The 13,435-nt window shown below is 39.8% G+C and overlaps 1 protein-coding gene across 2 annotated transcripts in view; it reads right to left on the bottom strand.

Moving 5' to 3' along the window:
* COPB1 (coat protein complex I subunit beta 1) overlaps positions 1–13,435 on the bottom strand; it is a 36,386-nt gene extending 22,951 nt beyond the window's left edge. Inside the window, exons 1-7 of one of the 2 annotated variants that reach the window (XM_075546019.1) lie at positions 13,278–13,435; positions 12,506–12,647; positions 9,072–9,301; positions 8,535–8,704; positions 7,395–7,509; positions 5,469–5,561; positions 3,891–4,028 (exon numbers count right to left, since the gene is read on the bottom strand). In XM_075546019.1, coding sequence (XP_075402134.1) covers positions 3,891–4,028; positions 5,469–5,561; positions 7,395–7,509; positions 8,535–8,704; positions 9,072–9,301; positions 12,506–12,596 — 837 coding nt within the window. In that variant the 5' untranslated portion in view covers positions 12,597–12,647; positions 13,278–13,435. The remainder of the gene's footprint in view (positions 1–3,890; positions 4,029–5,468; positions 5,562–7,394; positions 7,510–8,534; positions 8,705–9,071; positions 9,302–12,505; positions 12,648–13,277) is intronic. The other variant, XM_075546020.1, reaches the window with a different exon arrangement.

Below are 13,435 nucleotides of genomic sequence, written 5' to 3'. Positions count from 1 at the left end.
GCAGTCTGACCTTTGGTTACCGGCTCAATGCTTAACCCAATGGACCACAGGGCTCTTTCCATGAATTGTACAATCTAGAAAATCCTATGGGGCAGCGCTATCCCGTCAGATGGGGTACAATGAATTGAAACTGACTTGATGGCACCCCAGAACAACAACGTAGAAGGCACAAACCTAATAGCGCTCTCAATGGCCAGCACTGGAAGATGTGACCAGTGAAATGAATAGAGTCGCAGGTGATTATAACCCAGAGAAGCAAAACAGTTGTACTGAACATAAGCTAAGTTAGAGAATGAGAGAAAGGGAAGAAAGGAAAAAAATAAAGGGAGGAGAGGGGGGGGAGGGAAGAGACAGTATGAAGGAGAGACACAGCTTTTCCCTGCAGAAGTCCTGAGTAAAGGCCGGAGTGAGAGACCAAAAGTCCTGGTCAGCACGCCACAGTAGTAATTGCTGTGCGGAAGCCCTACCATGGACGGTACAACGAGAGGATGCAAGTTTGAGGAGAAACGGGCTGTTTGTATATTTTCAGAGTATCTCTCCCACAATACTTACTGTTTAGACAGAGGAAAACAGCAGCCCAGCAACGGGGAACCCCAGCACACACCATGGTAACCTAATGATCCAGGTGAACTTCCATTACCAGTTATTGCAAGTAAGAAGATAAATGGGCACCATGCACTCCAGGGTAGGGCACACTGAGAAGACTTCAGGGGCAGTCTCCCTAAACTGCACCGCCTCATTCTAAACATGAGCCAACACCCACAAACCCAAACTGGGCGACATTTTATAAAATGGCTGATCAGTACCCTTCAGAAAGTGCCAAGATCATGGTGTAAAAAACCCCTGGGACTTAAGGATTGGAGGAGACTTAGGTAATTAAACGCTGTGTGGGATCCTAGATAGGACACTGAAATAGAAAAGGGTATTTGTGGGGAAGCTGGTGAAATTTGAATCAAATCTTAGTTTAATAATAGTATTATACTAATACTAATTTCTTAGTTTTGGTAATCATACAAAGCAGGCTCAAAAAAGTTTGTGGAAAAATCCCATTATCTTTTAATTCCATCTTCCCACACATTTTGAAGCTCCCTCCTGAGTTATGCAAAACATTAGCTCTAGGCGAACCCAGGCAAGGAGTACTTGGGAACTTTGGTCTGATTTTTACAACTTCTCTATAAGTCTACATCATTTCCAAATTCAAAGTATCAAAAACAACTTTTTAACTATTGGCAATTCATTCTCTGGCTATACTAGGGGTTCCAGACAGGGCCATTAAAAGCTGGATTATATGACGACGAGTGTGGCATCAGCATTGGCGAGAGGCTTATTAACGACCTGCAGTGTGCAGATGACACAACCTTGCTGCTCAAAGTGAGGAGGACTCGAAGCACTGCTGATGGAGAATAAGGATTGTAGCCTTCAGCATGGATTACAACTCAGTGTAAGCAAGAGCAAATCCTCAGAACCGGACCCGGAGGGAACATCCATCATCATCACTGGAGAAAAGGATGAAGGTGTCAAGGATTTTGCCTTACTTGTCTAAACCATCAATGCTCATGAAGCAGCAGTCAAGAGATCAAAAGACATATTAGGTAACTGCTGCAAAAGGCCTCTTTAAAGTACCAAAGAGCAAGGATATTACTTTGAAGGACTCAGGTATGCCTGGCCTACGCCATCATTGCCTCATATGCATATGGAAGCTGAGCACTGAATAAGGAAGACCATGGAAGAATCGATGCATCGGAATTGCGGTGCTGGAGAAAGTACCATGGACTGCCAGCAGGACAACTATATCTTGGAAGAAGTAAGGCTCAAGTGCTCCTTAAATGCGAGCATGACAAGACTTCGCCTTACATACTTAGGACATACTGTCAGAAGAGACTAGTACCTGGAGAAAGACCTCATGTGTGGTAGAGTGGGGGGTGGAGGAAAGGGGGAAGGCCCTCGATGAGATGGGCGGACACAGTGGCCGCAGCAATGGGCTCAGGCACAGGAACAACTGTGAGGACGGCGCAGGACCGCGCAGTTTCCTTCTGCTGTGCACAGGATTGCTGAGTTGGAAATGACCCAAAGACACCTAACAGGTAAGGTCTAGACAGAGAAAACTAAAAAATACAAAGATAATACTCCATTATTTAAAACACTGACCGAGGCCTTTTCAGGAGTCATCAGTTAGGAGCTAGAACTCATCTTCCCAGATCTTGTTTTTACTGCAATTCAGGTTGGGGGAGAACAAGTTTGGAAGGATATGGTAGATACATAATCTCCCGTCAACTTGCCAAGGGGTGGAGTCTAGCCTGTCAATCAGCTCAGTGTGATGAACTCATTTGGGGGCACCAAGGAGATAACTCACTGGAGGCCAGATACACACTCTGCTTCATCTTCCTGCCAACAAGCCACATGGAGCTATGCCGATGTAACAAAAGCCCTGGAGCTGCAGGAGCCAGATGGAGATCTCTGCCAGTGCGGAGATCCTTCCACTGCCACTGGATCCACAAGACTTTCCACCCACTGGCCTGTGATCTTCCGGCATCCGCACACTGCATGTGTTATGTGAGTCTAAAGAGGAATTTATCAACAGGTTTTGGGCATGTGGGCTAATATCAGACTTATGGGCATGATCTGGACAGGGCTGGGGTGTTTTCTTAATAAACAATTACGCTTTGACATAAAGACCTCTATTACACACAAGTCTCCCTGGATTTGTTTCTCCAGTCAATGTAGACCAACACAAGGGACATCTGGGACAACAGCATCACAGAACCTGTAAGACAATGCGGCACATCCTGCTATGGTAATGAGATGAGATCTTCAAAACTTAGGGACATTCATCTAAGACGCAACTACGGATCTCTCTTCAATCGAGGGAAGCAGAATGAAGATGACAATCAAAGACGTAAGGAAATAATTACCTAGTCCTCAGAGCTAATGAACCATGAGAACCATAGCAGCACTAGGCTGAAACCAAAAAGACAGACAGATGGTGCTCGGCCACCACAGCTGGCCACTGAGATCATATCACAATGGAAGGTCCTGGGCAAGAAAAAAGTTAAAAAAGTTGAACAAAACTCAAAATCACCCAAAAGACCAGACTTACTGATTTAATATTCACCCTGGTGGCTAGGGAGTTACGCAGTGAGCTAACTCCAAGGTCAGCAATTTGAACCCACCACTGTTCCTTGGCAGAAACAGGCTTTCTGCTCCTCTGATGATTAATAGTTCAGAAACACACAGTGGCGGCTCTACAGAGTCAATATGAGTCAGAATTGACTTGACAGCAGTGAGTTGAAATGAGCTGAATTACTCGTGTGATCAGGACTGGAACTAAAACCACCCCCAGGGATCAACATTCTGCCAAATGACAGACAGTCCTGCGAAGTAAGCAAAAACAACAAGGAGGAATGTATTCGTTCGCACACTCACCCATAAGAGACCAAAAGGGCACCCGTCCCAAACAAGGCTCAGACACAGGAAGGAAGGAATGAAAACAGGAAATCAAGGAGGAAGTGAGGAAAGTCCTGTACTAATGAGGGATTGCAACCAATGCCAGACAACAAACTGTGTTTAAATTGTTGAATGGAAAATTCATTTGCTCTGTAACTTCTCACCCAAACACAGTAATAGATATTACAGGGTTTAGGGAGTGCTGGAAAAATGCCAGCATCATCCTCTGGAAACTGGGACCTTTGGTATTTAAAAAAAATAAACACAAACACAAATGGAGGAAAGGTGGAAAGACAGAAGAGTGGGGCGGGGGGGGGGGGGGCAGGAGTAAATTGGTCATTGTTCCCTTTATGCCACGTAATGCCAGGAAGCCACAAAGTGCACTGCAATGTCAGTAAGCTCTAAGTGGTAAGACATTAAACGCGGCCCCAAGAGATGAGCCGTACCTTGATTGCGGTCGGCGCACTAGAGAGGGTCACCAATGTGCCAGCAGCTTCGTATTTCACAGCGGGGCTGGATGACTGCAGTAAGTTATAGATGCAGCGGATGAAACGCGCCCTTTCCGATGGATTAGCATGACAGACCTGAAGAGAAAACATCCAAGTTTCAACCGCCTTCAAGGACATTTGCTTTCAAGGGGCTTTTTTTTACAGATGTCAGATTGTGGGATGCTGATTTTCTTCATTTGAAAGCTTTTGTATTTAAAGACATAAAAATGTTGGCCAATTTGAAGTAAAACTGTCACACAACACTGATCATTTCAGAAAAAACTAAGTTCTACTGCAAATATTTACAAAGTTTTTTATTCATCTATTATAATCATATTTGGTCATAAAAGGTTTTTGATATGGTTTACAATCAGATATACATATCACATAAGAAAAACAAAGTAACAAAAGCATAGACATCAATGTATTCATCAAATACACTAATATGGGTATTTTAACAGAATATTAAATTGGATCTTAGAATTTCTTGGATGTCAGAGCAAAAAGGGGAATATTGTGGATAAAATTAAGTTAGTATTGGATAAAAGGAAAGTATCAGTTCTTCAAATGAGAAGTGCCACCTTTCTTTCAAGTATTATTTCCTATATTTGGGACCTTATTTAATACTGGGCTGGCAACTCAAATTTTCTACCCTATTCTAGAGGTACCCTGATTTATCTTTATTTGTGAAACAAATTACCCATATTTTTCCTCTCTTAAGCGTCAATGTTTATATTAAAATTTCCTAAAATATACACAGTGAAATCCCTATTCGCTGGGCATAATCTGAGAGCTATTCACTCCTGGACCCAGAAAGCTAAAGGATGGAAGATGACCCTATTTCTGACGGTCTCAGCGGCAGCCTAAAGGATACACGTGAACAAAGAGAAACTGGCTTTACCGTCTTGATTTCAACCTAAATACCAATTCCAAAGGATTGATATTCTTTTCTGTAGTAAGTTAGCTGTCATCAATTAGCAGGGTCTGCTTTGAGTGCTTAATAAAGCTGCTCCTAGTCCTGTGAGAAGCTACTCCTTGCTTGTTCTTAAGTTTAAAACACAAATTTCCAGCTAGTGACTTTCTGTTATATAATAGTCTATAATTTCAGCATATTTAAAATGTATCCATTCTTTATAACAAACAAGCATAAAACATATGTAAGGGATCTTTATTTGCTTGAAGATTTCCAGAGCAATGCAGTGTACACTCAAGGAAAGATCTTGGATTGTATTCCAAATCTTAAATCAGAATCTATTGAAAAACTAGTACGTATACAATTTCTTTGACGCTTTGATAAAGGCATGGATTTTTATGTTGATTTAAGAAGGCAGATAGAAACTATTTGGAAAACATAATAATAATAAACCAAGGTTTTAAAAAATAACTTTAATGGGTCATGCTATAAAGCATTTCTACTACTAAAACATATTACCCTGAAAATTAAATACCATCCCAGAAAGAGGCCTCTAATTAACTTGTTAACTTTGTTTTAATGTAAGTTTAAAGTATGTTATCCATCATAAATTCTATTCTTACCTTATAAATTAATTCAACAATAACTAACTGAAGAATGTCTCCAAATGTGTGAACTTGATCAATACAAGTACTTAAGTAATCCAAAGCTCGGTCCTAAAAAAAGAATAATACACTTACCAATCTTCACACTGCATTCAATAAAAGAATTTAAGGCAGCTCAGGTGAATATAAACATTAACACACTAAATATAAAACAAGTGAAGAACACAAAGTGAAAATAATTTTGGGGGGGGGCACAAAAGAATGTAACCAACACATATATATATATATAAGATATAAAGTCAAATACATTTGCTAAAAATAAGAAATAAACCTGGGGCTGGACTTTCTCGTCACTAAAAACACTGTGTGTTACATACACTCCAAACCAAACTCACTGCCATTGAGTTGATTCTAACTCACAGCAACTCTGTATGACAGAGTAGAACTGTCCTTTGGGGGCAGTGAATCTTTACGGGAGCAGAAAGCCTCAACTTTCTCCTGAGGAGTGGCTGGTGGGTTCAAATAGTTGACCTTGTGGTCAGCAGCTCTCCAAGTAACCCACCACCACCACCCCCGAGCTCCTCACGTTTCACATGCATCGGGGTATCTGTCTGTACAAGCAAAGCAAACTAGCTGCTTCAAGAGTAGTTCTCTCAATGACTGAAGGGAGTCTGCTGAGTCCTCATACACTGGACACTGTGAGGCACCAAGAACTGCACAGAGCCGTGACATGTCTACAGTAGATACAACTGCAATTCTTAAAGTTCCATTTCTTACTCTGTCCCCTACAGCACAGCTCAGTAAAGCCAATTTTTAATAGGACAAAACACTGTGTTCTCAGCAAGCAGCTTTCTAATACATTTTTGTACAGACAAAAGCATATTAGGTTTCAGACAAATGAAGATTCCATATATTTCAGTCTTCATGTCTATTATATCCCCTACCAAAATGCAACAATTAGGTGCCACCAAGTTATGGATAGGAGCTGCTAAAAATAGTAGATCACAAATTTTTCCGCCAACAGAGCTGGATATACAGCTGACATCCACTAATGAAGTTTGAAAAGCCTAAGAAGGACATGCATCTGCAATGTCGCTCCACTTCTGGAGACAAGACCCCGGCAGATGCGTACACAGAGCATTATTATTATCATCTGCACGGTGAAGCTGGTTCAGATGTAGACCAACACAAAGCAGACAGGCGCAGTTCTAATCTACCCTACAGGGTCACTCTAAGTCAAAACCAACTCCATGGCAGTGAATTTGGGGCTTTTTCTTCTTTTGAGCCTCATAAACTGTAAGAAAAATTTCTATTAAAGCCAAGGGCCCCCCAAAAATAGGCAAGCAAAATCCCAATGTAGAGTCCAGTACATAGCCACAGTAATTTCAATCTTGAAAAAATACAAAGTGGCTGATACTAAGTCGAGTGAGTCTTCAATGTTTATTTTAAAAAGAGTATCTGCACAAGCAATACTGCAGAACAGTGTTAAGAAAAAAATTGTAGGTTTGTACAAAGTTTACATATCTAAAATACTCAAATACAAAAATCACATGTATAATGAACAAAATTAGACTAAATTGCTAAAAACATCATTAATCCTATGTTATACTTTACCCATTTAAATATAGTTATAATTACCCTCCACATTCCTTGTCCCTCAGATCTATATATTGGTCTGACTGGTGAAAAAAGGAAGAAAAGTAAAGCTGAAGTGAACTTGGGGTCTTTGAAGACTTACAAGTTCATTTCAAATATAGTGTATATGTACATACATAGATATTCTGATTATAAGCCTTTTCTGAGTGACTTATAAATATATTTTTTCTAAAGGTAGAGTTTTTGTTATTTAATTTTTTGCAAAGGCAATATTTTTAATTGTTACAGAACAAATTATAACTTTAAAAGATGTATCATTATAGTTGTGTGTTTGAAAAAGCACTTCACCTGATCTGCATGAATGAGCATCATAAATGCATTCCTTTTGCAACTTGCATCCTTCTCATTCACCAAAAAATCATGGATCAGCTCAGGAGCATCAGGTATAAGATGTTCAAAATTCCTTGAAGTAAACAGGCAAAACCAGACTTAGTAACAACCTCCCTTGTTACTTTAGAACTACTGGAACAATCCCAGAATTGAGCACCGACAACCATTATTACCGCAACGGCTTTGCGTTTTGAACGACAGGACGCGTGGGAAGGAAGTATAAGCTTTTCCCTGCCTCTACTATGAGAAGTTTTCTAGTCTGACAAAGAAAAGTTGATTCCGTCAACATACTATTAACTAAAAATACATTTAGTAATTGCCTTTCACGTACTTGTAGCGCGTAATATTGATGCTCTTAATGACAAGATACCTTTGAAGGAGCTTTCAAGAGAAAATCATACAAGTAGGCTTCAAAAAGTTTATGGGGGGAAAAAACGGAATTAAAAGGGAATGGAATTTTTCTACAACGTTTTTGAAGTCCCCTTGTATAGTCTTTTTCAGTTTACTAGTTATGTACCACATTATTTACTTACTTAGCCAAATCTACTGCAACTAAGCCAGTTACTACTCATCGCAAACTTATAGGACAGGGTGCTTGGATGCTCGCTGAAAGGTTAGTGGTTTCAACCCATCAGCCTTTCTGTGGGAACAAGGCGTGGCAGTTTGCTTCTGAAAGGATTTAACATTAGAATCTTTATGCGACAGTTCCCTGGCTTACAGGGTCCCTATGTGGTTATCCCCTCCTCTTTTGGAGTAAATTAAGCATACTAGGGGCTATAATAAATTGGAAAGTGTACCCCCCATTTACTGTCACTCAATTCCAATAGACTGGTGTTATGCAGAAACTAAACATTGGGCCTAACTAAACGGGGCCTAAACATTGGTGTTAAGGCCCAATGTTGCCAGAACTTTTGGCTCTTCTTTTTTTAACTTTTGACTTTTCAGAGTTAATAACTCTAATATAGAAAAAGTATTGTGTAGGCCAAGCAAAACTATCTGCAAGGTGTGTCTGGCCTTTGAGCAATCACTCTGAAGGCTCTAGTCTAAAGAAACACATATTGCCACAAAGGTAAAGTAACGGTAATGTCTTTATTTTACCTATAGATAGTATAGATGGCCAAGACAGCGTTTCTTCTAACATAGCTGTGTCGATGCTCCAAACAAGCGCGGATAGCTGGCATCAATGGCTCTAGCAACTCTGCTTCTTTCAATTTGCAGAGAAAACGAAGAGTAGATCCTCGAATAAATTCATTAGGATGTTGAAGATCCTGATGAGAAAAGTCAAATAGCAAACGCTGAGTTTCAGTTTTTTACAAGGTAAGACCATAAATTTTAAAAAATAAAATTTGGGGGAAAGAACTGTATTATCAAAGAGCTTCCAGGTAAAGCAATTGTTGCCTATTTCACCATAATGTGTTATGTGTCATTGCTACTATGAATAACAACATATGCACAAAATGCACACAAAAAGCAACAACGAAGCATTTCTAAGACCTTTTACAACTATCACATATAATAATATTTTAAACAATCTGAATTACCTACAAGTGCCACTTTATTAAAGAATTACCTTTAAAAACTAAAATATCATTTTTGCAGTTACGTAACACCAAAGTCTTATTCATAAGTAATTACCTTTCTGTAGGCATCACATACAAGGATCATTTCATGTAAAAGTCTCCCATCTGGAGTTGTTTTAGGAACAATTTCCCAAAACACCAGAAGTAATTTTTTGATGGTATGATCCTGAAGTGGAAGTACGAAGCGGATGATGGTCATCAGGAGCCCGGGGAGCTTCTCACCGTTCAGAATCATGATAATGACTTTCTTCAAAGCTTCAGTCTTGGACTTCACATCTCCTTTTTCTGATTCAAATAAAACAGAAAGTAAAAGCAATGATTTTGAAAGAAAAGTCTTCAAATAAATGTAAAAATATTCAAATAATTGTAAATATTTTTATTTGAAACAGACTAAGTTGTCACGGTTCTCTCTCTGCTTCAGTTTTCTATCACTTGCCACATATTGGGGGAAATGTCATTTTATCAAATTTAGAAATAAACCACCTGCAAATAGATAAAACAAGTATCAACCTAAGCAAAATGTCAGTTTCCAATTGTCAAATTTGCCCTAATAAGTATTTCCTATTCCAAGAAATGTCAGTGTCTCACCAAACAAAATTATATTTTTTATTCAATAATGTGAACTTTAGTCTCATTTCAAATGTTCTGAAGGAAATAAAATCAGGTTATTATTCTAGGCATTACTTTCTCACTTCATTAGAGGCCATGATCACTAAGGTACTAAGCTAGGTGACTTGGGTTATCTACCTGGCTTTGCCATGAACAAGCTGTGTGCCTCTGTACAAGTCATTGGTCTCTGAACCTCAGATTCTTCACAGAGATTTTGAGGACACTGATGAGCTTTCTGGTCCCTGATCAAAGGACAATGGGGTGAATGCAAACAGTTGAATACAGGTATGCCAGGTAACATACAAGGGATTTTTTCCTTCTCATGCCTGATATGCAGCTGTTTTTCAAAATGTATATAGCTGCTATAAACCCAAAATATTTTTCATGTATATACTTTTATTATAAAAAACAAACATCTCATCAAGTCAATTCCAACTCAGAGAAACCCAATACTGGGTTTGCAGACTCTAAGTTGTCTAAACCACTGTGCCACCAGGATTCCTTCTGCTATTATAAATGGTTCTGAATTCAAAGTTGTTATTTGCCAGAGTATTTTCTCAAACTTATAACCACTACTAAAGAGAAGTAACAATCTGACTTTTTTTTCAACATTAAGAGGATTCTTATACTCAAAAGTTGGAAAACTAATGGAATTATCTCATTAACATACTGTGACATTTTTAACAGGCTTCAGAACAGTAAAGACTGTCATGTATTGGGCTGGACATACTGTGAAGTTCCTGCCATACTAACGTCACAGAGAAACACTTTTGCTTGAAAAAGACTTAAGTTGCCATGTTTTCTCTCTGCTTCAGTTTTCTACCTCTTGCCACATTTTGGGGGGGAAAATGTCATATCAAATTTAGAAAAAAATAACTGCACATGGAGAAAACAAGTTGACAATCAAGGCCAAATGTCAGTGTCTGAATCTGTAGGAATGACAAAAATAACACGTCAAAAGAGCTGCTATCAATAACCAAGAATGCCAGACAATAAGATATGGCAAAGTCCCAAGTCTTGGAGAATGTAACTAACAAGCCTAAACAGATGTTTATGTTTTGTTCCAGGGCTCTTTTAGGGTAGTCAGTAGTGGGAGGGGAGTTTTTTCTTCCTAATCTACTTGATACTATAAAGGTCACAAAGTTTAAAAGAATAAAACTGAAACTCTTTAATACTAATGGCTTCTTTTAGTCTAGTTTTTTTATGGCCTCAAACCAATTAGTAATTGCTCAAAGTTTAGCAGGCTTCAACTGCACCTGTAATAAAAGGTTTTTAAAGAAAAATTTATCTAAGTGTCATGGTAAACTTTAAAAGAAAAAGACATGACTTGCAATCCAAACTTTTACCCCTGCACATTATACCAATTTCTATTTAATCTCAACAATTCAAACTGAGATGAAAGAAAATGTTTCTTTTGATTTCTTAAATTTTTTCTGAATTTTTTCTCATGAATTCATTAAAAGATGTTTAAACATCAATTAAATTCACCAAAATAAGTATTTCCTATTCCAAGAAATGTTAGTGTTTCACCAAACAAAAATGTATTTGTTACTCAATAATGGAAATTAATCCTGAGCTTTAGTCTCATCTCAAATGTTGAGTTAAACTAAATAAAATACACATCATCTGAGACTACTTATTTACGAGTTCACGAGGGTAGTTAAGGCAGTGGGAATTAAGGATATTCCAATCAGGGCAGATTTTTCATTGCCCTGCCAGCTACACCCTTTAGCATTCTCACTCACTGTGATCGAGTCAATTCTGATTCCTGACAACTGTGAAGGGCAGAGTCGAGCTCCGTTGGTGGGCTTCCGAGACTGTAAATCCTTACGGAAGTAGATCGACTCAACTTTCTGTCTGGGGCAACTGGTGGTTTTGAACTGCTGACTTTGCAGTTAGTAGCCCAATTCGTAACCACTAGGCCACCAGGATGCCTTTTAGCATTCTTGAGGTCTAATAATAAAAAATTTTAACATCCAACTGTGAATGTTATATATATTTTTTAAAGTGACTTTTGCATATAACTGCATCAATTTAATTGAGGGTTTGCTTTCCTTTCTTTAAAGAGATCTCAATAGAAGTCTAATATAAAGTAACCTAAATCAAGGGGTGTTCCATTCCATCACCGCTGAGTAAAATATGAGAACAAATTACAAACCACGTTTTGAAGGATACCTTTAAATTCTGAAACATAATTTTCAGGTTACTGTTTAGTAGTTTTTAGTTTAAGTCATATCTACTTGTTATATCTGTTTTTAGAAGTTCAATTAAATAAGGATCATTATCTTGAAATGTGCATTACTTTAAAAATAAGTATTGTTGACAGATTCACTCACAAATAAGAGACTCTGGATATTCTTTAATCGGGTTTTCATTGTGCAAAATGCTTTAAAAACCAAACACTTAAAACCCGCTGGGAAATACATCTTTATCCCTGTGCTGACTTCATTGCTTTCACAAGTGGGGAACCCAAACAAAGACCTTTGGTTTTACAATTCAAGTGACAGAAAGTCTAAACAATGCAATTAAGACATTCAAATACATATTCCTAACCTATCTACAGATCACTCACTGCCTGACACATGTAAGTATAATATAATATAAAGTGTAATAGTCTGCACCAGACTACTGTGTTGATTTGAAGAATACCTAACAATTAAACTGTTAGATTTCTTTCGTTTTACTCAACTAAACGGAAATGTTCTACTTCAAAGGCCAACATTGCAAGTCTTCATTTTTCATAAAAAAAGGTCTACTAAAGAGACTGTTGAAAGAAATGCTGATACAAAATTAGACATTTCTAATTACAAGGATCTTATCATGCAAATTCCCTTTTGCTTTCAGGGTTTTTCTTTTCATTTTCAAAATGTTAAAGTTTACCTAGATCATTCTTTAAGCTAATTTCCGATGGTGGTTCTGAATCCATTGGCACGTTAATTAACGTATAGCATACGTTCTCTGCAGCCGTCATGGTTTATGGTTATAACCGACCCCCGACACAAATTTACAGAAGACAGAAAATCTAGGGGAGAAAATAAGAAAGTAGAGGATATCATTACAAGGTTAAAAAAAACAACCATCTATGGTGATCTTTACTGTCTAAAGTCCAATCTGTCTGACCTATGGCGTTAAAGATCTATACGGTGTTCCCACAAAAACAAGTCCTGAAAGAATACAAAAACGCGCCGTCCGTCTACGCCTCCCCCACCACCCCCGCGGCCTCGCCCGGGCCTGAGAATGCAGCCTGCAGACTAAAGGTTCGCTGTCACCCCCAGACCCATCTCAATGGGCTAGGAAAGAGGGACCTTTGGCAAAATGTGCAATAGAACTGTTCGCGCGAAGGGGCCTGGCACACGAAGATCTAGTCACTCACGGCGCAGCCCCGCCCCCGGTCTCCCCTGCTTCCTCGGGCACAGCCGGTCCCAGCCCGAGAGCCGGGTTTTTTCGGGCGGCCGGCGAGGCCCCCGCCCCGCAGCCTCGGTGGCAGGAGGAAGGCGTTAGGTGCAGCGCTCCCAGCCCCCGCTCCGCATCGCCAGGCCCCGACGCGGGCGGCCTAGTCGGCTCGCTTCTGCACCTTCCCGCTGCAAAGGCTGCTCCCGCGACGGGGCCCGACCCTCCCCGCCTCCCGAGTCGGGGGTCCGTGGCCCGCTACCTGGCTTCGAGGGGCAGCACCTGGGGCAAGGGCAGGCCGACCAATTCCCGGTCCACACCCACGGCAGCGACGCTCCTCTAAGTCCCTGGCTGACGTGGAAGAGGGCGGGGGCACGGCCCAGGCCTGCGCCGGGAAGCGCCTACGGCAGCTCGGAGCGG

The sequence above is a fragment of the Tenrec ecaudatus genome, chromosome 4 (genome assembly GCF_050624435.1).
Source record: "Tenrec ecaudatus isolate mTenEca1 chromosome 4, mTenEca1.hap1, whole genome shotgun sequence".
NCBI classification, from domain to species: domain Eukaryota; kingdom Metazoa; phylum Chordata; class Mammalia; order Afrosoricida; family Tenrecidae; genus Tenrec; species Tenrec ecaudatus.
This window is presented reverse-complemented; position numbering and strand designations above follow the sequence as displayed.